The sequence below is a fragment of the Pseudophryne corroboree genome, chromosome 5 (assembly GCF_028390025.1).
Source record: "Pseudophryne corroboree isolate aPseCor3 chromosome 5, aPseCor3.hap2, whole genome shotgun sequence".
Lineage (NCBI taxonomy): Eukaryota > Metazoa > Chordata > Amphibia > Anura > Myobatrachidae > Pseudophryne > Pseudophryne corroboree.
The window spans coordinates 621241247-621267457 of record NC_086448.1 but is presented as its reverse complement, the minus strand read 5'-3'; the positions used below and the strand labels follow the sequence as shown (position 1 = coordinate 621267457).

Genomic DNA, 26211 nt, shown 5'->3' with positions numbered 1-26211 from the left:
TCAGCACGCTCATTCCACGGCAGGATTGCCGTTACCGACTTCTGTAAAAGCCCACTCTACAAGGAAAGTGGGTTCGTCCTGGGCGGCTGCCTGGGGGGGTCTCGGCTTTGCAATTCTGCCGAGCTGCTACTTGGTTGGGTGCAAACACATTTGATAAGTTTTATAAGTTTGACACCTTGGCTGCTGACGACCTTCAATTTGGTCAGTAAGTTCTGCAGGAACATTAGCACTTTCCCGCCCGTTCTGGGAGCTTTGGTATATCCCCATGGTACTAAAATGGACCCCAGCATCCTCTAGGATGAAAGAGAAAATAGGATTTTAATTACCTGCCGGTAAATCCTTTTCTCGTAGTCCGTAGAGGATGCTGGGCACCCGCCCAGTGCTCATTTTTCCTGCTGATTACGTTTATCTTTTTGCACATTGCTTCATGTGCTCAGTTGTTAACAGCTGTTGCTGTGTAGTTATGCATGCTGGTTGGCATGACTTATGTTAAAGGCCATGTTAGCCGACATGTTGTTTATGGACGGTGTGAGCTGGTGTGAATCTCGCCACAAGTTTAATAGTAATTCCTCTCTCGAGAATGTCCGTCTCCTCGGGCACAGTTCCTATACTGAGGTCTGGAGGAGGGCATAGAGGGAGGAGCCAGTTCACACTGTTGAAAATTCTTAAAGTGCCGAAGGCTCCTGCGGAACCGTCTATACCCCATGGTACTAAAATGGACCCCAGCATCCTCTACGGACTACAAGAAAAGGATTTACCGGCAGGTAATTAAAATCCTATTTTCCTGCTTATATCGGTTTGCTAGTTTTAAAGTGTTCTCTTAATGTTTCCTTAGGATGAGCACAATAATTTGGCTGGTGTCGACTTAAATGGCAAGGTCATTGCTGAGATAATATCTGCTACAGAGGCTGAGACGGAGATTCCACTGTTTGAGTCTAATAGTAATAGCATGGCGTTTACCTTTAAGGATGGATCTGCAGACATCCCTGTGAGTATCATTATACAGTATAAGGTAGATTGGGGAATATTTTATAAAGTGGTGAGTTGTTAGTTCATTTTGATGTTATACATGTTTTTGTTTGTTGTACATTTTCTCTTCATTGCTTAATTTACAAAATGTCATCTGGTGGGGGTATGTTATGAAGGATAGAAAACGGTATTCTTGTTGGTATTTTATCCTGCAATAAAATTGAAGAGAACATTATCATGACACATTTAGTTGTGTAATATAAACCCCCAAACAAAGAAATCTACTGCATGTGTGTAACAAATATTTAAATTTGCTTGCTCAATTCTTAATAACCCAAATCAATTAGGAATTAGATCATCTTTGTTGGATTTGTTGTGTAGTTTAAGTGTATGTATTTTATTTGTTCATCTTACATTGTCCTAAATTGTGCAGTGAATATATACTGTAGAGCAGTTCAGGTTTTTCCCCCAATTTCTTCCCTTTTCCTTCCACAAAAATATAGATGATTTAATTGTCCAGTTTTTGTCCTCATTCCAAAACAATACTATTACTTCAGATGTGACCAGTGTTATGCTGCATTGTCCTGTGCAAATTAAGTTTTGTTATCTAGATAACATTCAATTACTGTATTAAAGTTGAGAGATAGGTATAAGATATGTAAGGAGATAATTAAACCATTTCATGTTTGGTCTTACAATTGTATTAAATCAAGCAGACTTTGAGCATCTTAACAGTACCCCTTGCCTTGTTTTAGTAGCCTTTGAACCCCTGTGCTGGTTTCAAGATAGCTGGAATAAATCATCAAAACTAGCAATAGATCACTTTGTAAGTATAGGGCACCTAGTGACAGCAACCCGAACCATGTTGCATTTTGAAGTGCAATACTGCTTCCTTACAGGTTGGGGGACAGGATTTCGGTAGTCAGAATACCGACACCGGCACCCCGACTGCCTAATATCCTGACTGGAGCGCAACCTGAATCTAACCCTCCCCGTCATACTTATGTTCGGGATTCCAGCATCAACATTCTGACAGGTGTCTGAAATCTGACCTCTGAGATGCCAACTACATCCCTTCCTTACATATCATAAAAGAGAGAAGTGATGATCTTCAGGAAGGCAATGACCTCTCTGTTCATGTGATTATTTTAGTGAGGGCATCATGACACTGCATGTAGCAGACAGCGTCATGATGGGAGGTGGGAATTAGAGGCTAGTTAAAAGTCAGAGTTTAACAGACAGTTGTTTAGAGTTTCCACCTTGACCTTTTCAGATTCCCACCCAGGGGTCGTGACCAGAGGCATGGCCAAAACCGCAGTAGGGTTACCACCATCTTATATGTCCGATTTCATGCAGTTATATAAACACTCTAATAAAGGCCCCCCTTAGTGCTACTTTATATGCTTTAGATCCCTTTCATACTCCTATACCCGTATAAGCCTCAGAGTCTCCTAATGAGTCACCCCTACAAAGTGAATATCGGTATTGACAAAAAAATAATGAATATCTATATATAGAAGCATGAACATATTTCAATAGGTAAACACCATCTTTTTAGATTCATTTGGCACATTATAGCATCTTTACTTTCCATCTTGTGGATCCATCACAATAGTTTACATCCATTTAAAGTTCCAGCTATCACACAGATCTCTGATTTTGCACAGGGGTAACCTTATCTACCTACTGAGTTACTGAATGCTGTCAAGTCAGAATCTGACTGTCAGACTACATGTGACCCCAACTAGCTGTACCTGTCCTTGTCCCCATGGACTCCGGAGCTCTGTCCCACTGGGTCCGCCCAACTCTCACCCTTGGTAAGGCATGGCTGCAATACAGAGGAAGAGGTGGGATTGAGCAGCAGAGACTTCTAAAGATTCCTGGACTGTCCAGAGGAGTCATGGAAAGGTGGCAACCCTGCAGCTATTGTTTTTCAACATTGCAAAGTTGTGATGGCTGGCTCCTATCAAAATGTTTTTTTATATTGTGATCATATACTGTATTCTTTTATTTGTATACAGTTTAGAGCATGCACATACAGTAACTAGGCTGCAAATCAGATGTCCTGAATCAGTTTAGTCTTATCTGAATCAATCAGACTTTGTTTTTTTCACTCTTATATTTTTTATATTCTTAACTGTGTTTATTACTTACAGAGTCTTATTCTTGCTGAAAACAGCCCTGGAAAGGACAGCACAGAGTATCAGATTATGTTCACTCTGTTATCCCAAACTTTGGAACCAATGAATATAGAGTCGTATTGTCTTCCGTTTATGTTTTACAATGGTAATGTCAAATGTACATGGATGTTGACAAATTGTGCTTTTCTTTTGTAATTGTGTTAAATACGTTTCTTTGTCTTTAATACATAATTCACAAGTAAGATGGGGACCGCTTTGTTTAACCAACTTCCTGCTGCCTGTTTTCTCAGTCCAGCCCTGAGCCCATTTTACAGCTTTACAGTAGTTGTTATGGGGTTGCTTCATTTGAAAGAGAAGCTGTTCTCTTACGATCAGTGTATCAACTACTGGTGCCATTCCCCATACATGGAACACTTACAGTATGTTTTCCATAGTGTCCTGTGATCACCAGACAATAAGTACTCGGGATCCCCATAATCTGAAAGAGCGATTACATCACATTTCGATCACCCATGGTTGCTTCTCGCAGCCCCACCATTTTTTAATTTTTGTTTTATTCTGTTTTCACACTTCTTTTTTATATTGTATTGAAGAGTTTATATTCCGTAGTGCTGTACAACACATACACACTTAAACCTAAACAAAGTAATGATGAACTATTTACTAACCAAGATATATTTTTTGTTTTGTTTTTTATCCAGATTTCAAAAAGAAGGAGCAGATGGCAAAACTTACACAGGAGAAAGACCAGTTATCTGCATCTGTTAAGGCTTATAGATGCTTATTTGATGCAACAAATCAGCTTATCAATGAAATGAAATGCAAGTTTTACACAGTTTTGTTTTCAGTCTGATTTTATTTTCAATGCATTTTGTTACAAATTACACCAATTCATTAACAGATCATCTTTCATGTATGCATGAAAAAATTATATAATATTTTTTATCCTTCTACTGGGGCAAACGCAGGATTTAGCGAGTGGGGTTTCCGTGGGTGTGTATGTATATATGAATGTGTTCTCTCTATTTGTTTATTATATATATATATATATATACATACACAAACACAGATATACTGTACACAAACAAACATACATACTGTACATACACCAGCACGCAAACACACATGCATACATACATGCAAATACACACACAAACTCAAAGTTCAAACTTACATGATCTAGCAGGCGGTGGGAGCAGAAGCCAGGGCAGCAGTGTGAGAGGACAGAGGGAGCTGCTGTGGCTGAGTATGCGCAGCCAGCAGCTCCCCCAGACGTTCTGTAAGCAGAGAGCTCCATAAGCGACGAGTGATGGGGGAGTGGCAGGGGCTATGCTGCATTTTTTATGTCGCTGGCAAAGCATGGGAGCGTGCATCGTCGGCGACATATTGCATATACAGTGGACGATATTGTGAGCGATGTGTCCAAATAAGGCACATCGTACCGATCTTGTCCTAATGTGTACACACCTTAAAGTTTAATAATAAAAAATTAAAAAAGAGCAGCAATAGAATCTACAGATAAGAAACATGTATCACCTACTGACTCACTTGGTAACATTTATAACATTAAGATTGCATTCCCATTAAGCAACAAACTCGTCAGGCAAATGATATGTAATTGCATTCCTCTACTTCAGCAAAATGTTCTTATCAGAAAAACAAACACAGTTGGTAGTCAGCAGTAAACACTAATTTTACCTTTGCTGGAAAAAAGGTATGTTCCTGAATAGATGGAATGTTCCCAAATAACAGCAATAAAATCTCAGAAATTTAAACACAGTTGGTAGTCAGCAGGAAACCCATAATTTAACCTTGATGGAAAAAGGCATGTTCCTGAATAGATGGAATGTTCCTGAATAGATTAAATAACTGTGTGCTCCACTGTGCCTCCTGCAATTGTGAGACACAGAAGCACAGAAGTCCACCCTCAGTCGTTATGAATGATATAAGTCACACACTAGAATGCTCTCCCTGCAGATAAATGGCTTCTCTGTGAGAGAAGCCACCAATGTATCCATCAGTGGTTGGTGTAACCACTTGTTTCTCCAGGAGTCAGCAGTGTGGTTTAGCCACAAATAGAGCAGTCCAGAAATGACATTGCAAAACAGCCGACTTCTCCTGCTCCGCCCAGCTGTGGAGTAGCAGAAGCTACAGAGATGCCGCCTAGTTTTTCAGTAACTGGCTGGTCACTATCTTGCTGCCCCATTTGAAGGTATTAAGGTATAGTACAGGCAATTTACCGAAACTTTGTAAGCACCCCAAATGGGTCAGGATAATTGAAGAAATCAGATCTTTGACTTACTTTATTTTAATGCCGCTGTTCTCACTGTACTGCCATGACAAAAAGAACACAGTTTTAAAACTCGCACCTATGCATTTCAATGCCCTCCTTTTCAACGTGTAGTTTTTTTTGATGTGGTGTTCACCAGTAATGCCGTTTAATAAATTGTTATACCTTTTACCAAGTGAGTGAGTGATACATTTCTCTGACGTCCTAGTGGATGCTGGGAACTCCGAAAGGACCATGGGGAATAGCGGCTCCGCAGGAGACTAGGCACAATTAAAGAAAGCTTTTAGGTCACCTGGTGTGCACTGGCTCCTCCCACCATGACCCTCCTCCAAGCCTCAGTTAGTTAGATTTTGTGCCCGGCCGAGGTTGGATGCACACTAGGGGCTCTCCTGAGCTTCTAGAAAGAAAGTATATATTTAGGTTTTTTATTTTACAGTGAGACCTGCTGGCAACAGGCTCACTGCAGCGAGGGACTAAGGGGAGAAGAAGCGAACCTACCTGCTTGCAGCTAGCTTGGGCTTCTTAGGCTACTGGACACCATTAGCTCCAGAGGGACCGACCGCATGGAACTGGCCTTGGTGTTTGGTCCCGGAGCCGCGCCGCCGTCCCCCTTACAGAGCCAGAAGTAAGAAGAGGTCCGGAAAATCGGCAGCAGAAGACATCAGTCTTCACCAAGGTAGCGCACAGCACTGCAGCTGTGCGCCATTGCTCCTCATACACACTTCACACTCCGGTCACTGAGGGTGCAGGGCGCTAGGGGGGGGCGCCCTGAGCAGCAATAAAAACACCTTGGCTGGCAAAAATACCACAATATATAGCCCCAGAGGCTATATATGTGATAATTACCCCTGCCAGAATCCATAAAAAAGCGGGAGAATAGTCCGCGAAAAAGGGGCGGAGCTATCTCCTTCAGCACACTGGCGCCATTTTCTCCCTCACAGCTCCGCTGGAAGGAAGCTCCCTGGCTCTCCCCTGCAGTCTACACTACAGAAAAGGGTAAAAAAAAGAGGGGGGGGCACTAAATTTAGGCGCAGTATATATAACAGCAGCTATAGGGGACATAATTCAGTTAGTCCCTGCATTATATAGCGCTCTGGTGTGTGCTGGCATACTCTCACTCTGTCTCCCCAAAGGGCTTTTGTGGGTCCTGTCCTCTGTTAGAGCATTCCCTGTGTGTGTGCGGTGTGTCGGTACGGCTGTGTCGATATGTTTGATGAGGATAATGAGGTGGAGGCGGAGCAGATGCATATAGAAGGGATGTCACCCCCTGCGGGGCAGACACCTGAGTGGATGGACTTATGGAAGGAATTGCGTGCACGCGTCGACTCCTTACACAAAAAATTTGACGACATGCCAAATGCGGGACAGCCGGCTTCTCAGCTCGTGCCTGTCCAGGCGTCTCAAAGGCCTTCGGGGGCTCTAAAACGCCCGCTACCTCAGATGGCAGACGCGGATGTCGACACGGATACTGACACCAGTGTCGACGACGATGAGTCTAGTCTAATGTCCACTAAGGCCATTCGTTGCATGATTGAAGCAATGAAAGAGGTGTTCCAAATTTCTGATGTAAACCCAGGTACCACTAAAAAGGGTATTATGTTTGGGGAGAAAAAACTACCCGTAGTCTTTCCCCCATCAGAAGAATTAAATGAAGTGTGTGAAGAAGCGTGGGCTTTCCCTGATAAAAGATTGGTAATCTCTAAGAAGTTACTAATGGCGTTCCCTTTCCCGCCAGAGGATAGGTCACGTTGGGAGACACCACCTAGGGTGGATAAAGCGCTCACACGTTTGTCTAAAAAGGTGGCACTACCGTCTCCGGATACGGCCGCCCTCAAGGAACCTGCTGATAGAAAGCAGGAGGCTATCCTGAAGTCTGTATATACACACTCAGGCATTATACTTAGACCTGCTATTGCGTCAGCATGGATGTGCAGTGCTGCCGCTGCGTGGTCAGATTCCCTGTCAGAAAATATTGACACCCTAGACAGGGACACTATTCTGCTAACCATAGAGCATATAAAAGACTCAGTCTTATACATGAGAGATGCACAGAGGGAGATCTGCCGGCTGGCATCTAAAATAAGTGCACTGTCCATTTCTGCTAGGAGAGGCTTATGGACTCGCCAGTGGACAGGGGATGCAGATTCAAAAAGGCACATGGAAGTTTTGCCTTATAAGGGTGAGGAGTTATTCGGGCATGGTCTCTCGGACCTAGTTTCCACAGCAACTGCTGGGAAGTCAGCATTTTTACCCCATGTTCCCTCACAGCCTAAAAAGGCGCCGTTTTATCAGGTACAGTCCTTTCGGACTCAGAAAAACAGGCGTGGAAAAGGCGGGTCCTTTCTGTCCAGAGGCAGAGGTAGGGGAAAAAGGCTGCAACAAACAGCAGGTTCCCAGGAGCAAAAGTCCTCCCCCGCTTCTTCCAAGTCCGCCGCATGACGGTGGGGCTCCACAGGCGGAGCCAGGTACGGTGGGGGGCCGCCTCAAAAATTTCAGCGATCAGTGGGCTCGCTCACAGGTGGATCCCTGGATCCTGCAAATAGTATCTCAAGGGTACAAACTGGAATTCGAGGCGTCTCCACCCCACCGGTTCCTAAAATCTGCCTTGCCGACAACTCCCTCAGGCAGGGAGGCTGTGCTAGAGGCAATTCACAAGCTGTATTCCCAGCAGGTGATAGTCAAGGTGCCCCTACTTCAACAAGGACGGGGTTACTATTCCACACTGTTTGTGGTACCGAAACCGGACGGTTCGGTGAGACCCATTTTAAATTTGAAATCCTTGAACACATACATAAAAAAATTCAAGTTCAAGATGGAATCGCTCAGGGCGGTTATTGCAAGCCTGGACGAGGGGGATTACATGGTATCCCTGGACATCAAGGATGCTTACCTGCATGTCCCCATTTACTATCCTCACCAGGAGTACCTCAGATTTGTGGTACAGGATTGCCATTACCAGTTCCAGACGCTGCCGTTTGGACTCTCCACGGCACCGAGGGTGTTTACCAAAGTAATGGCGGAAATGATGACACTCCTTCGAAGAAAGGGAGTTTTAATTATCCCGTACTTGGACGATCTCCTAATAAAGGCGAGGTCCAAGGAGCAGTTGTTGGTGGGAGTAGCACTATCTCAGGAGGTGCTACACCAGCACGGTTGGATTCTGAATATTCCAAAATCACAGCTGGTTCCGACGACACGTCTACTGTTCCTGGGTATGATCCTGGACACAGTCCAGAAAAAAATGTTTCTCCCGGAGGAGAAAGCCAAGGAGCTGTCATCTCTAGTCAGAGACCTCCTGAAACCGAAACAGGTATCGGTGCATCACTGCACGCGGGTCCTGGGAAAGATGGTGGCTTCTTACGAAGCAATTCCTTTCGGCAGGTTCCATGCCAGACGACCTCCACCCGGGAGAGTGGTGACTTCATCCAGAAGTCTTCACGCTGATTGTAAATCGATGGGAACGTCCACAAGTGGACATGATGGCGTCCCGCCTAAACAAAAAACTAGAGAGATATTGCGCCAGGTCAAGGGACCCTCAGGCGATAGCTGTGGACGCTCTGGTGACATCGTGGGTGTACCAGTCAGTTTATGTGTTCCCTCCTCTGCCTCTAATACCAAGGGTACTGAGAATAATAAGAAAACGAGGAGTAAGAACAATACTTGTGGTTCCGGATTGGCCAAGACGAGCGTGGTACCCGGAACTTCAAGAGATGATCTCAGAGGACCCATGGCCTCTGCCGCTCAGACAGGACCTGCTGCAGCAGGGGCCCTGTCTGTTCCAAGACTTACCGCGGCTGCGTTTGACGGCATGGCGGTTGAACGCCGGATCCTGAAGGAAAAGGGCATTCCGGAGGAAGTCATTCCTACGCTGATTAAAGCCAGGAAAGATGTAACTGCAAAGCATTATCACCGCATATGGCGGAAATATGTTGCTTGGTGTGAGGCCAAAAAGGCCCCAACAGAGGAATTTCAACTAGGTCGATTTCTGCATTTCCTACAAGCAGGAGTGACTATGGGCCTGAAATTAGGCTCCATTAAGGTACAGATCTCGGCTCTGTCGATTTTCTTCCAGAAAGAACTGGCTTCATTGCCTGAAGTTCAGACGTTTGTGAAGGGAGTGTTGCATATTCAGCCCCCGTTTGTGCCTCCAGTGGCACCTTGGGATCTCAACGTGGTGTTGTTTCTTAAAATCACATTGGTTTGAGCCACTTAAAACCGTGGATCTAAAATATCTCACGTGGAAAGTGGTCATGTTATTGGCCTTGGCTTCGGCCAGGCGTGTGTCAGAATTGGCGGCTTTGTCATGTAAAAGCCCTTATCTGATTTTCCATATGGATAGGGTAGAATTGAGGATTCGTCCTCAGTTTCTCCCTAAGGTGGTATCAGCTTTTCACTTGAACCAACCTATTGTGGTGCCTGCGGCTACTAGGGACTTGGAGGATTCCAAGTTGCTGGACGTAGTCAGGGCCTTGAAAATTTATGTTTCCAGGACAGCTGGAGTCAGGAAAACTGACTCGCTATTTATCCTGTATGCACCCAACAAGCTGGGTGCTCCTGCTTCTAAGCAGACTATTGCTCGCTGGATTTGTAGCACAATTCAGCAGGCGCATTCTGCGGCTGGACTGCCGCATCCTAAATCAGTAAAAGCCCATTCCACAAGGAAGGTGGGCTCATCTTGGGCGGCTGTCCGAGGGGTCTCGGCTTTACAACTTTGCCGAGCTGCTACTTGGTCAGGGGCAAACACGTTTGCAAAATTCTACAGATTTGATACCCTGGCTGAGGAGGACCTTGAGTTCTCTCATTCGGTGCTGCAGAGTCATCCGCACTCTCCCGCCCGTTTGGGAGCTTTGGTATAATCCCCATGGTCCTTTCGGAGTTCCCAGCATCCACTAGGACGTCAGAGAAAATAAGATTTTACTCACCGGTAAATCTATTTCTCGTAGTCCGTAGTGGATGCTGGGCGCCCGTCCCAAGTGTGGATTGTCTGCAATACTTGTACATAGTTACTGTTAACTAAAGGGTTATTGTTGAGCCATCTGTTGAGAGGCTCAGTTGTTTTTTCATACTGTTAAACTGGGTATAGTATCACGAGTTATACAGTGTGATTGGTGTGGCTGGTAAGAGTCTTACCCGGGATTCAAAATCCTTCCTTATTATGTCAGCTCGTCCGGGCACAGTGTCCTAACTGAGGCTTGGAGGAGGGTCATGGTGGGAGGAGCCAGTGCACACCAGGTGACCTAAAAGCTTTCTTTAGTTGTGCCCAGTTTCCTGCGGAGCCGCTATTCCCCATGGTCCTTTGGGAGTTCCCAGCATCCACTACAGACTACGAGAAATAGATTTACCGGTGAGTAAAATCTTATTTTTATTCTCTCCAGATTCTATTGCTGCTATTATTTCCTGTACACTTTACATTGACCATCTTCCTCAGCTGTATAGGTTCTGAGAGAAATACTCATTAGCGTCGGGGTTCTCTGTAAAAGTTTAAATACAAATATGGATTTATAGAAAGAATTCAGAGATTTGAAGCCTCAGGGTGAGTATGATCAAGAGTAGTAGGAAATTCTATTAGTGAATAGCAGCATTTGAGAAATTTGTAGGCTGGAGAGAAAGGCAGTTACCAGATATCAGTCAAGACACAGGTCATTGGAAGATCTAAGATGATGTTCGTGCAAGTAATTTAAGATGTATGAGTGGGTGTTGGTGAGTTAATTGAATTTGTTCCTGGAAAACCCTGGGAGTCAGTGTAAGAATTTTCAGAGTAGCACAACAGATATGGATCAGCAGTTCGGAAAGATTAATCTGTTGTGGCATTTCAGATAGATTGAAGCACAGAAAGATTTGGGAGGGGAATTTCAGATAGGAGGTTGTAGTAGTTAACGTGGGAGATGATGAGAGAATAAATAAACAGATTTCTTGCATCTTGCTCTCAGGCAAGTTTACATAAGTTGAGTCAACAGGACTGGTGGAGAGATTGGGTGTGCAAAATAAAGAAGATGGCAGTCAAGTGTGACACAACAGAAGCAATTTGTACAGGAAATTGTGTTATTTATTGACATTGAGTGCGATTTGAGTGAAGCTGGAGAACTTCATAAGGAAAGAAAAAATGATGCAGTCTTGAACATGTTGACCTTTAGGATGGACACCCATTTGGAGGCAGCAGCTAAACAGTTGGTTTCATAAACTGAAGGTGAGATGTCAGGGAAGAGAGGTAGATTTTGGGTGTCTTTAGTGTAGTTGTACTGGAGGCCAAATGAGCAAAATTAGTTCACCCAGAAAAGAGGTAAGATGAGAAAAAGAGGACTAAGTGAAAAGTCCTGTGTGACTGCAGCAGATGGTGGAAATGAAGAGTAGGATCTTATAGAGACAAAAGTTGTAAAGGTGCTTTAGGTAGGTAGGAAGTGAACCAGGAAAACATTTTTAAACAATGGACAATAAATCAATCAACCACTTTGAAGTATGAGGATGAGTATGGGGAATTAACCCTTAGACTTTGCAGTTAATATATTGTTGGTAACTTTTGTGATACCAGTCTCAGTGGAATGTTGGGGACAGAAGCCTTATTGCAGAGAGTTGAGAAAGAAGTGAAATTGTAAACTTAAGGGGAAGTGACAATAGGGTGATAACTAGAGAGCGAGACAGGATCGAGAGATGCCTTCTTTTGGATTGGTAAGATGAGTGCATATTTAGGTTGACAATGTGCCAATAGATAAAGCGTGGTAGAAGGGGTAATCAAGAAATGGGAATGAAAAAGGAGTAATAAAATTGGAATGGAGCAGGGTCACAGGCAAAATTACAGGGTGGCAAAGAAAATTAATGCAGTTATTCGAGGGAATGAAGAGGGTGGAGTTGGGAGTGAAGCATTAGAAAATATCTTCTGGAATGGCTTGGCTAGGATTTTAAAGGAAGTGCCGCCCCTCTTCTCCCTCCATCCTAGGGACTTCTAGCATTGTGCTGATGGCACTAGGGCTATTCCCCATAACCTGCGTTGTGAGTGTACTGTAGGTTTAATAATATTGTATACTGGACAATAAAGAATAAAAATTATTTTTTACTAGTGTACAGTAGCCCTGTTGTGGTCAGTGTTAAAGACTGTCAGGGCATGTTGGCACATGTAGAAGCACAATAACAGCCTAGGCAGAAGCGCTAGTGTGAGTTCTGTTTTCTGAGGGTGTGGGGACGCTTTGATTTTTCTTTTATATACAGATCTACATATGTATCCTGTTACATCTAGCCTTAATACCTCATGCGGTGCAAGATGGCTGGCTTGAGTGAGCTGTCAAGTCTCATGCAACTCTGCTAACGTCGGATGTCTTTTTTTGCCGAAAATGCATCTTAGTTGCAACGCAGTGTGACTAGAATGCAAAAGGAGACTGTGCTGGTTCATTTGTTATATGACATTTGTATATTGTATGTGACTTAGTCTGTATATGGAACAGAACTTATATTGGAAAAAAGCTGTGGATGCTACATTGTAGCACTTTCTATACTTTGTATACTGATTCGCACAAAATATACAAGTGTCAAATATCACATTAATCAGTTAAGTTTCCTTGTGAATCCTAGTCACATTGCGTTGCGACTAAGATGCATGTTCAGGAGAAAAGATGCCCGACGCTAGAAGATTCTCACGGGACATGGTGTGCCAAGAGTGGCTGTTTGGCGTGACTGCAGCAAAGATATATGTGGACATATCTGTATTATTTTCAACTAATTATATCTGCAGTGCCAGATGAGATAACTGCATTAGCAGCTGTTTTATAGTCCAGGGCCCCATCTATTGTTTTGGAAGTTATCCAGGTGAATTTTCAGCAACTACATAAATTGCTGGCTATTACATTTGTTGAAAAAATAGTGACAGCAACATGCATCTAGATTAATTCTGTTGCCTTTCTTGTGACCGTGTGTATTCACATTGTAATAAATATGGCAACTTGCAGCTTGCCCAAAATTTTACAAAATCGAAGCGATTACTTTCCACCACTTTGTCTTTGAATTTGGAAGAAAATGATGGGGGAGGGAGACGAAAGATTGAGGTGGTGCAGTTGGGCAAAGATGTAAGTTGAAGTTGGCAAAGCCTCGTCAGTGGTTGGAAGACCACTGAAGTTGTTTACTTGCCAAGTGAAATGAGCAGTGTTGTAAAATTAAATAATAGATTCTAGTAAAGGCAGTCTGCTTTGTAACAAGATCTCCCCAGTGGAGCGCCAGAGCATTTGTTTGATGGGTGTGCCATGGCAAAGGTTTTAGCAGCCATGCAAATGCATAGTCGCCGCCCACGGGGGAGTGTATTTTCGCTTTGCGGGAGTGTAGCCTGTGCAGCATAGCACCTGCAAACACATTTTGTGCAATACAAGACCAGCCCTGTAGTTACTTATCCTGTGCGATGATTGCTGCAACGAGTGACACAGTAATGACGTCCGATACCCGCCCGGCCACGCCTGCGTTTTTTCCAAACACTCCCAGAAAACGGTCAGTTGACACCCAGAAACTCCCTCTTCCTGTCAATCTCCTTGCGATCGGCTGTGTGACTGAAAGCGTCGCTAGAACCTGTGCAAAACCACGATGACCCTTGTACCTGTACGACACGCGTGCGCATTGTGGTGCATGCGCAGATTAGCCATTTTTTTCACTGATCGCTATGCAGCGAACAACGGCAGTTAGCGATCAACTCGGAATGACCCTCTGTGTGCGATGACTGGAGCTGCAATGTCTAAAACTGAAGTGATTATGTTGTAGAAAGAGACAGCCAGTTTAGGTCAGTAGATTCTAGTTATAGGAGAGAGTAATTTTAGCAAAGATGAGTGGATTATATTTGTGTTGCTGTGTGTCTGTTGATTATGGTGCAGAGTGGCATAAAGTAAGGTGAGGCTGAAGGAAAGGAGATTGGAGGGACTACAAACATTGCAGTAGTGGGAAAAGCAGAGGCATGGCAGTGTCCATTGGAATTCTCCATTAAGAAGTGCAAGCAGAGATAGTGGAGTTGTCTGTGGTAATGTTGAAATAGCCTTATATGAGAGTAGGCACTTCAAATAGTAGGAAATAGGTGAGCTATGCAGCATAGTTGTCGAATAGGAAAACTGTACCTAGGTTAATAAATGGCGGGATCAGTATGAATTACCGACAGTCGGGAAACTGGCTGTCAGTATATAGACAATGGCATTCCGGTCGTCAGTATGCCGGCAGCGGGGCAAGTGCCATTGTGGGCTCGCCACACTGCGCTCGCCACAGGTTCTGTTCCTGCTCTATGGGTGTCGCGGACACCCTCGAGTGGGAATAGCCACTGTTAGCAGGGATTCCGGCTGGCGGCATTGTTAGCAGTCGGGTTTCCGGCTTTGGGGTTCTGACCCCTGGAATCCCCACTGCTGGCAATTCAACTGCATCCCTAAATGGCACCAAATAATAGATACACACTCTGTACTTCAAGAGAATAAAAGGATGGGTGAGGCTCAGAAAATGCACCATAGAGAAATTAGGATGATTACTCTGTCACCTTATGTGTTTTGGTGTTTGAGAATGTGAATGAAAGGTTTGGGAATGTGACTGAAAGGGAGAGTCCTCATAGGGGAGAGTTACAGGGGATGTACAGTCAGATGAGGTAAGACAAGTTTCTTTAATAGCAGACAGGTTCGGAGATTCTGAAATTAGTTCGATCATATGATTGCGGAAAAACAGATGATATGGTTTTATATTATATCCCTCCTGTCTGTGCCAGCTTTGTCAACCATTTGTTTTGTTGTGTTTTTTTGTTGTTTTTTTGAACAACTTAATTTAAAATTATCTGTGTATGCGTTGTCATTGAATAGGCCAATCGGAAGAAGCCAAGGCTAAAGAAGCACTCTTGAGGAAGGAACTAAATAAAATGAAGCTTACAGTGTCGACAAAATACCAAGTACTGAGACTTTGTACTTATATAAAACTATCTTTGAGCCTATCTATGAATTAATTGTTTACAGTATATACAATTAGGGCATACCAATATTGTTTTGTTTTATAGATACAACACATTAATAGTTTATTAAAACAGAAAAGGGCACAAGCAGATGTTCTGCTGAATCAGCCCAGGAGGAAGTGCTCTATTACCCCTTTTCCAAAAGAAAATGATGATGTCCTAGGAAAGGTGAGTTTCTGCCTAGAATTTGTAATTAGACCTATTTTTTTATATACTCTTATTGACCACTCATTTAATGTATATGCTAATTGATTTTGTGTTAATTTTAAGTATGTTTTAAGCATTTATTTTATCAATGTAATTTTTATGTTCTAAGCATATTTGTTTCTGTGTGATTGCATTATGTCTGTTATTTTTATTATCCTTTATATTTCGCGATAAGGGTTCCGCAGCGCCTATCAAAGTACATAAATAAATGAGCCAAACAGGAAAACATTGACTTACAGTACAAGTTAATGTAGCTCAAGTACATGGTATATAAACATTTCTGCATCAGGGGACAGGAAACTGAAATACAGATGTAGCCAAACTCATCGTGGCTACATCTCAGTAAAGTCGCACCTTGTTTGATGCAATTGCATACACTTCTAAGGTGCGCATGAGCCTTAGATGTGCACATTACCCATTCGCAATGAATGGGCCGGCTAAATATGCAGCTAGGCACGGGCGCGCCTAGCCATGCCAAACGTGCCTGTCCGCCACAGATGGAGACACAATGAGCATGGCTACATCTGTGATCACCATGTTTGCAGAAACTGAGGGTTGGGTGCCATTGTAGGAAGTATGGAGTAGAAAATAGGGAAAAGCACATGAGGGGAGAGGGCCCTGCTCGTGAGAGCTTACATTCTAAAGGGGAGGACAGACATACAGGGGTGACACAGATGAGGTAGGAGTGAGCATGTAACAGAGGGTTAGGATGAGAGATGGCTGGGTCTGTTGAAGAAGTAACTCTGATTTAATGTTTTTGCCTAATTAAAATCATGTTTGGTGCTTGAAACAGGATTGACATCTGATCAAATCTCAAAACGTATAATTTGAATAAATGGCTGTGAACACCTTACCTGTTTCTGGTGACACAATCATTGTGTCCCAGTTTGTTTTAAAGGATATTATTTTTTCTAAGGAAAGTTGTATACAACTTTACCTGTTTTGATACAAGTATAGTATTAGAGGCAGATTATTTTATAGATCATGTGATATCAGACAGCATTTCTATTTTCAGGTATCAGGTGTTATTTAGTAATGTTGAATCGCACAGCGCTGGCAGGCGGCTACCCGTCGCATCGGCTGCGTGTGACAGCGATCCAGTCTGAATTACTGCCCATGTCTTTAAATAGTCTCTGGTTTACTATTCCCTATGGTGACTCTGCATCGACAGCACTATCAATAAAAAGAACATATCCAAATTGAAGCAGAGTGTTCTAAAACAATACTCTGTCCCTCTTCTACCACTTAACATGACCCTTTATTGTCCAGTGGTCTGTTCATTAATTTTTATTTAAACGGCTATAAACTTGATAACGTCAATAATTAATGATGGATGGATAGTGCCCATCCGTTTTTCCATTTACCCGGTTTACTGGAAGTGAAGATCAGACCGTTTGAGTAATTAGAAGTCTAGTAGTTACTGATGAACATCACCAGTATTTAGACCATAAACAAATGTGTTTTTTATGTGTATATCATGGCTCAATGTGTAGTTACAACATGAGCAGGTGTATGTTATGCCATGTTATACCATGTATGGTTGCTATATGTAGAGAGACCAAACCATTAGTTTCTAACTGTATAATTTACTAGTTAAGAAAGATGCAGATGCTCATACTAACCAGTGTAAATATACACCAGTACAAGGGCATAATGCAGAATGTTATTTGTTTTAGATTGCTCACTTAGCATATATTGAAGATGATGAAGCAGCAGTTGTCATCTCCTGGCACTTGGCTAGTGACATAGACTGCGTGGTGACATTGACCACAGATGCTGCCCGACGCATTTACGATGAGACACGAGGCCACCAACAGGTCTTGCCAATGGATTCTGTTTATCGGAAGAATCTTCCAAGCTGGGGAAGGTATATTTCAACAATTCCTATTCTTTATCTTCCAATGTGAAACAATAATCATATATCTTATGTATGAAGAGTATTAATGCTCATTCTACTCAAAGGTGACTGTCACAAAACAACTCCATGATTCTTAGGGGCTCTGTTCATAAAGAAAAACTTAATTAAAACGTAAAGTATCAAATACTATCACATCATATAGAGTAGATGCAATATATACTTGTTTTAAGGAGGGATTCGGGAATACTTAACTTTCCTGTGATGACCTTCGATAAGCGTCCCCACCATGAGACATCTAATCAGTGTGGAGATTAGATTACCACAAATCTCAGCACAAGCTGCGAGCACCTGAGAGCAGCGGTGGATTTAGGTATCATACCGCCCCTAGGCACAAAATTATTGCGCCCCCCCTTTATTAAAAAAAGTCTGTTACCTCCTTTCATACTGTATGTTACCTATTTTAACTCTTTACTTCTCTTCAGTTCTCTCCATATCCCTGTTCCCTCACCCCTTCCAGAGCTCACACTGCTCTCCCCACTGGTTGGGGGGGCCAGCTCACTACCCCGCCACATACTTAACTCACAAGCAGCACAGTAGTTCACTTATTCTGGCTGGCCAGGGATCTGCAGCAAGTGATTAGTGGGAAATCCGATAACTGCCAGAGAGGGTATGAGGCATCTGTTGAACTCTCCCAGACCAGTGCGGGAGGTAGGGGCGGGGGTTGAATTCTGCTATGGAGTGGTAGTGAGGGATGTATAGAGAGTGCTGGCCATATGTTTGTGGTAGCGAAGGGTTCAGGATAGTGCCCACCGTGGAGGGGAAGGGAGGGAGTGATAGACGGAGCTAGCCATGTGGAGGAGTGGGGGGCTCATCAGGCAGTTGGCAGCTTGAGGGACTCTACTAATATGTACTCTATAATGTACAATCTGGATATACAGTATATAAAATTATTAAACAGGATATATCCTTGCTGCTATGGGCGCTGATTGGCCGAGCCACATAAGAGAGTGGAGGGGCCAGGAAGGTGGCAGGTCTTCACTGCTCCACAAGAGACTCATTACACTATCCTTAGATGGTGATTTGTTTTTGAGAAGCAAAACTAAAAGCTGAGCTTTCCGTACTTCTATGAATCGCTCTTCCTATACAACTGTATGGGGAAGCGATCCTGACATGGATCTGGGGCACCACTGGAAAATCTTGGACTTCTCCAAGGTATACCCCTTCCTGAATACAGCAAAGTAGTGAAAAGTCCTGCTTTCAGTGAAGCAAGGCATCTTGCTACTACATCAATAGACGCCGAAATCCAGACACTGGTCAGAAGACTGACACTGGGATCCTGACATGGATCACATTGCCGGTGCCAGAATCCCGACTGCTGGCATACTGATCATAAGTATGCCAGCAGGTTAGTGTCAGGCTACAAAATGGGGGGGGGGGAGGGGTGTTAGGGTTAGGCTTTTAGGTGTAGGCATTAAGGCAGGAGTGTTTAGGGTTAGGCTGCTGGGAGGGAGGGTTAGGGATAGGCACCGCCATTCGAGGTTATGGTTAGGCTGTGGGGGGGGAGGCTTAGGGGTCGACTATTTACCTACTAGGTGTTGGGATGCCGCTGTCTGTATTCTGACCACTGGCATCCCAAGTACCGGGATCCCGTTACCATCCCCTTTCTCGAACGTCCTAAGTGGATGCTGGGACTCCGTAAGGACCATGGGGAATAGCGGCTCCGCAGGAGACTGGGCACAACTAAAAGAAAGCTTTAGACTACTGGTGTGCACTGGCTCCTCCCACTATGACCCTCCTCCAGACTTAAGTTAGATTCTTGTGCCCGGCTGAGCTGGATGCACACTAGGGGCTCTCCTGAGCTCCTAGAAAGAAAGTATATTTAGGTTTTTTATTTTACAGTGAGATCTGCTGGCAACAGACTCACTGCAGCGAGGGACTAAGGGGAGAAGAAGCGAACCTACCTAACAGGTGGTAGTTTGGGCTTCTTAGGCTACTGGACACCATTAGCTCCAGAGGGATCGACCGCAGGACCCGACCTTGGTGTTCGTTCCCGGAGCCGCGCCGCCGGCCCCCTTACAGAGCCAGAAGCAAGAAGTGTTCCGGAAAATCGGCGGCAGAAGACTTCAGTCTTCAACAAGGTAGCGCACAGCACTGCAGCTGTGCGCCATTGCTTCTCATGCACACCTCACTCTCCGGTCACTGATGGGTGCAGGGCGCTGGGGGGGGGGGCGCCCTGAGGGCAATATTACACACCTTGGCTGGCAAATCATCACAATATATAGTCCCAGGGCTATATATGTGATAAATTACCCCTGCCAGAATCCATGAAAAAGCGGGAGAAAAGTCAGCCGAAAAAGGGGCGGGGCTATCTCCCTCAGCACACTGGCGCCATTTTCTCTTCACAGTGCAGCTGGAAGATAGCTCCCCAGGCTCTCCCCTGTAGTTTTCAGGCTCAAAGGGTTAAAAAGAGAGGGGGGGCACTAAATTTAGGTGCAATATATGTATACAAGCAGCTATTGGGGGAAAAATCACTCAGTTATAGTGTTAATCCCTGCATTATATAGCGCTCTGGTGTGTGCTGGCATACTCTCTCTCTGTCTCCCCAAAGGACTTTGTGGGGTCCTGTCCTCAGTCAGAGCATTCCCTGTGTTTGTGCGGTGTGTCGGTACGGCTGTGTTGACATGTTGGATGAGGAAGGTTACGTGGAGGCGGAGCAGAGGCCGATAAATGGGATGTCGCCCCCTGTGGGGCCGACACCGGAGTGGATGGATAGGTGGAAGGTATTAACCGACAATGTCAACTCCTTACATAAAAGGCTGGATGACGTAACAGCTGTGGGACAGCCGGCTTCTCAGCCCGCGCCTGCCCAGGCGTCTCAAAGGCCATCAGGGGCTCAAAAAACGCCCGTTACCTCAGATGGCAGACACAGATGTCGACACGGAGTCTGACTCCAGCGTCGACGAGGTTGAGATATATATACACAATCCACTAGGAACATCCGTTGCATGATCTCGGCAATAAAAAATGTGTTACACATTTCTGACATGAACCCAAATACCACATAAAAGGGGTTTTATTTTTGGGGAGAAAAAGCAGCCAGTGTTTTGTTCCCCCATCAGATGAGTGAATGAAGTGTGCAAAGAAGCGTGGGTTCCCCCGATAAGAAACTGGTAATTTCTAAAAAGTTACTGATGGCGTACCCTTTCCCGCCAGAACATAGGTCACGTTGGGAGATATCCCCTAGGGTGGATAAGGCGCTCACACGTTTGTCAAAAAAGGTGGCACTGCCGTCTTAGGATACGGCCACCTTGAAGGAGCCTGCTGATAAAAAGCAGGAGGCTATCCTGAAGTCTGTATATACACACTCAGGTACTATACTGAGACCTGCAATTGCCTCAGCATAAATAGTGCTGCTGCAGCGTGGTCTGATACCCTGTCGGATAATATTAAACCCCTAGACAGGGATAATATTTTGCTAACATAGAGCATATTAAAGACGTCGTCTTATATGAAGGATGCACAGAGGGATATTTGCCGGCTGGCATCCAGAATTAATGCAATGTCCATTCTGCCAGGAGGGTATTGGAGACCCGGCAGTGGACAGGTGATGCTGCCTTTAAAAGGCACATGGAGATTATGCCTTATAAGGGTGAGGAATTGTTTGGGGATGGTCTCTGGGACCTCGTATCCACAGCAACAGCTGGGAAGAAAAATTTTTACCTCAGGTTTCCTCACAGCCTAAGAAAGCACCGTATTTTCAGGTACAGTCCTTTCGGCTTCAGAAAAGCAAGCGGGTCAAAGGCGCTTCCTTTCTGCACAGAGACAAGGGAAGAAGGAAAAAGCTGCACCAGACAGCCAGTTCCCAGGATCAAAAATCTTCCCCCGCTTCCTCTGAGTCCACCGCATGACGCTGGGGCTCCACAGGTGAAGACAGGTGCGGTGGGGGCGCGTCTCAGGAACTTCAGGGACCAGTGGGCTTGCCCATAGGTGGATCCCTAGGTTCTGCAAGTAGTATCACAGGGATACAGACTGGAGTTCGAGGCGACTCCCCCTCGCCATTACCTCACATCAGCCTTGCCTGCTGCCCTCGGAGAAAGGTAGTACTGGCGGCAATTCACAAGCTGTACTTCCAGCAGGTGAAATTAAGGTACCCCTCCTTCAACAAGGCCGGGGTTACTATTCCAAAATGTTGTGGTACCGAAACCAGACGGTTCGGTGAGACCCATTCTAAAATTGAAATCCTTGAACACTTATATACGAAGGTTCAAGTTCAAAATGGAATCGCTCAGGGCGATTATTGCAAGCCTGGAGAATTTCAGGGTATCACTGGACATCAAGGATGCTTACCTGCATGTCCCTATTTACCCTCTTCACCAGGAGTACCTCAAAATTGTGGTACAGGATTGTCATTACCAATTCCAGACGTTGCCGTTGGTCTGTCCCCGGCACCGAGGGTATTTACCAAGGTAATGGCCGAAGTACTTATCCCGTACTTGGACGATCTCCTTATAAAGGCGAGGTCCAGGGAGCAGTTGTTCGTTGGAGTAGCACTATCTCGGGAAGTGCTACAACAGCACGGCTGGATTCTGAATATTCCAAAGTCGCAGCTGGTTCCTATGACGCGTCTACTGTTCCTGGGTATGGTTCTGGACACAGAACAGGATAAAAAGGGTTTCTCCCGGAGGAGAAGTCCAAGGAGTTGGCGTCTCTAGACAGAGACCTCCTAATACAAATACAGGTGTCGGTGCATCAATGCACGCGAGCCCTAGAAAAGATGGTAGCTTCTTACGAAGAAATTCCATTCGCCAGGTCCCATGCAAGGATCTTCCAGTGGGATCTGTTGGACAAGTGGTCCGGGTCGCATCTTCAGATGCATTGGCGGATAACCCTGTCTCCAAGGGCCAGGGTGTCACTGTGGTGGTGGCTGCTGAGTGCTCATCTTCTAGGGGGGCGCAGATTCGGCATACAGGACTGGGTCCTGGTGACCACGGATGCCAGCCTTCGAGGCTGGGGGGCAGTCACACAGGGAAGAAACTTCCAAGGCCTATGGAAAAGTCAGGAGACTTCCCTACACATAAATGTTCTGGAACTAAGGGCCATTTACAATGCCCTAAGTCAGGCTAGACCCCTGCTTCAACACCGGCACAAGAAGCAGGATGGCGATGGCAGAAGCCACAAGGATTCTCCGATGGGCGGAAAATCATGTGTTAGCACTGTCAGCAGTGTTCATTCCCGGAGTGGACAACTGAGAAGCAGACTTTCTCAGCAGACACGACCTCCACCCGGGAGAGTGGGGACTTCATCCAGAAGTCTTCCAAATGATTGTACACCAGTGGGAAAGGCCACAGGTGTACATGATGGCATCCCGCCTCAACAAAAAGCTATAAAGATATTGCGCCAGGTCAAGGGACCCTCAGGCGATAGCTGTGGACGCTCTGGTAACACCGTGAGTGTACCAGTCGGTGTATGTGTTCCCTTCTCTGCCTCTCTTACCCAGGGTAATGAGAATAATAAGAAGGAGAGGAGTAAGAACTATACTCATTGTTCCGGATTGGCCAAGAAGAGCTTGGTACCCAGAACTCCAAGAGATGATCTCAGAGGACCCATGGCCTCTGCCGTTCAGACAGGACCTGCTGCAGCAGGGGGCCTGTCTGTTCCAAGACGTACTGCGGCTGCGTTTGACGGCATGGCGGTTGAACGCCGGATCCTGAAGGAAAAGGGCATTCCGGAGGAAGTTATCCCTACGCTAATTAAAGCTAGGAAAGAAGTGAACGCAAACCATTATCACCGCATATGGCGGAAATATGTTGCGTGCTGTGAGGCCAGGAAGGCCCCAAAGGAGGAATTTCAGTTAGGTCGATTTCTGCACTTCCTACAGTCAGAGGTGACTATGGGCCTAAAATTGGGTTCCATTAAGGTCCAGATTTCGGCTTTATCGATTTTTTTCCAAAATAGAACTGGCTTCACTGCCTGAAGTTCGGACTTTTGTTAAGGGAGTGCTGCATAGTCAGCCCCCGTTTGTGCCTCCAATGGCACCGTTGGATCTCAACGTGGTGTTGGATTTCCTGAAGTAGCATTGGGTTGAGCCACTTAAATCCGTGGAGCTACAATACCTCACGTGGAAAGTGGTCATGCTGTGGGCCTTGGCGTCGGCCAGGCGTGTATCAGAATTGGCGGCTTTGTCATGCAAAAGCCCTTATCTGTATTTTATATGGATAAGGCGGAATTGAGGACTCGTTCCCAATTCCTTCCTAAGGTGGTATCAGTTTTTCATGTGAACCAACCTATTGTGGTGCCTGCGGCTACTTGGGACTTGGAGGATTCCAAGTTACTGGACGTAGTCAGGGCCCTGAAAAGTATATGTTTCCAGGACGGCTGGAGTCAGAAAGACTGACTCGCTATTTATCCTGTATGCGCCCAACAAGTTGGGTGCACCTGCTTCAAAGCAGACTATTGCTCGCTGGATCTGTAGTACGATTCATCTTGCACATTCTGCGGCTGGACTGCCGCATCCTAAATCAGTAAAAGCCCATTCCTGCCCGAGGGGTCTCTGCTCTACAACTTTGCCGAGCAGCTACTTGGTCGAGGTCAAACACGTTTGCTAAATTCTACAAGTTTGACACCCTGGCTGAGGAGGACCTAGAGTTTGCCCATTCGGTGCTGCAGAGTCATCCGCACTCTCCGCCCTTTTGGGAGCTTTGGTATAATCCCCATGGTCCTTACGGAGTCCCAGCATCCACTTAGGACGTTAGAGAAAATAAGAATTTACTCACCGGTAAATCTATTTCTCGTAGTCCGTAGTGGATGCTGGGCGCCCATCCCAAGTGCGGATTGTCTGCAATACTTGTATATAGTTATTGCCTAACTAAAGGGTTATTGTTGAGCCATCTGTTGAGAGGCTCAGTTGTTGTCATACTGTTAACTGGGTATTGTATCACGAGTTGTACGGTGTGATTGGTGTGGCTGGTATGAGTCTTACCCGGGATTCAAAATCCTTCCTTATTGTGTCAGCTCTTCCGGGCACAGTATCCTAACTGAAGTCTGGAGGAGGGTCATAGTGGGAGGAGCCAGTGCACACCAGTAGTCTAAAGCTTTCTTTTAGTTGTGCCCAGTCTCCTGCGGAGCCGCTATTCCCCATGGTCCTTACGGAGTCCCAGCATCCACTACGGACTACGAGAAATAGAATTACCGGTGAGTAAATTCTTATTTTTTTCATGTACCTCCAGAGCAAGTCTAATTTTTCCTAAAATCGTTATTTTAAGGAAAAATCATCGGGGCATGCTTTTTCACCCTTGCAGCACCACCCTAAGGATTAATTAAGCAAGTGGAAGTTTCCAATTACAGATGTGTCCTGCTATATATTTGCCCCATGCGCCATGTAGCGGGCCTTGCTATTCGCACCTTGGCCCTCATTCCGAGTTGTTCGCTCGGTAATTTTCTTCGCATCGCAGCGATTTTCCGCTAATTGCGCATGCGCAATGTTCGCACTGCTACTGCGCCAAGTAAATTTGCTATGCAGTTTGGTATTTTACTCACGGTATTACAAGGTTTTTTCTTCGTTCTGGTGATCATAATGTGATTGACAGGAAGTGGGTGTTTCTGGGCGGAAACTGGACGTTTTATGGGTGTGTGTGAAAAAACGCTGGCGTTTCTGGAAAAAACGCTGAAGTGTCTGAAGAAACGGGGGAGTGTCTGGGCGAACGCTGGGTGTGTTTGTGACGTCAAACCAGGAACGAAACTGACTGAACTGATCGCAGTTGCCGAGTAAGTGTGGAGCTACTCAGAAACTGCTAAGAAGTGTCTATTCGCAATTCTGCTAATCTTTTGTTCGCAATTTTACTATGCTAAGATTCACTCCCAGTAGGCGGCGGCTTAGCGTGTGCAAAGCTGCTACAAGCAGCTTGCGAGCGAACAACTCGGAATGACCACCCTTGCCGTGTAACAGAATGTTGTAACATAACTTACTGAGGCACTGGAAAAGACGGAGACTGTAATGCAACTTTCTGTCCACCAGATGTCACTTTTCTTATGCTGCACAGTGAATGCGTCAAATATCCAACAAAGCCTCTGTAGCGCTGATTGGGTGATGGAACCTGTTATTCATTACACTATACAGTAATACTATACAGTGTATTGTTATGAATGCAGAGTTGCTTTTGACTGTGTAATAAAGAATTCAATCATTTGGTGCGTGCTTCCTTTGTTTGCTAACAATACGCTAAACTGCTCTGGACGTTGTGTTATCTGATGTAAAGAATCCTGCTGTAAAAATATGCCGGGTCGGGTTGCCATCCGGGGCGGGGACAGAGGTGGCATCAGGGGTGGGTGCGGAGGCAGCGCTGGACATCAGATCATCTCCGCACCGCCTCTCCCTATGCTGTGAAGGGGAGCCGGGTCGCATCGACCCGGGTAGCCCATTAACACTGCGCCTGACCCAGTAATAACCCGGGAATAACCATTCTTTATTCCCGGGTTGAATTACTGGGTCAGGCAACCTGGGAATTCGGCAGTGACCTGTTCACACTGCACCGCGACCCGTGTCGACCCGGCAAGATACTAAGTCGATACCGGGTTATTTATGCAGTGTGAACGGGGTATTAGCCTGTAATTACTTTCTAAAGCACTGTCTTCTTACTCCAGTGTCAGAACCTGGTCTCCTGCAGCAGGGGTGAGTGTAATATGTGTGTTAGTATGTCAGTGTCTGTGTAGCTCCCCCATGTGTGTCTGACCACTGGTCATTTCTTTTTCTTTTTTTTTTATTGAATACTGCAGGTTTCTCCGGCAGGGCCCACAGGTTATC

The 26211-nt window shown here is 45.2% G+C and overlaps 1 protein-coding gene across 1 annotated transcript in view; it reads left to right on the top strand.

The window, feature by feature from the left end:
* Positions 1 to 26211, top strand: part of SMCHD1 (structural maintenance of chromosomes flexible hinge domain containing 1) — an 838152-nt gene that overhangs the window by 729269 nt on the left and 82672 nt on the right. The window contains exons 37-42 of the mRNA XM_063923554.1: positions 836 to 988; positions 3126 to 3255; positions 3812 to 3931; positions 15201 to 15286; positions 15392 to 15514; positions 17230 to 17420. Of these exons, the coding sequence (XP_063779624.1) occupies positions 836 to 988; positions 3126 to 3255; positions 3812 to 3931; positions 15201 to 15286; positions 15392 to 15514; positions 17230 to 17420 (803 nt within the window). The remainder of the gene's footprint in view (positions 1 to 835; positions 989 to 3125; positions 3256 to 3811; positions 3932 to 15200; positions 15287 to 15391; positions 15515 to 17229; positions 17421 to 26211) is intronic.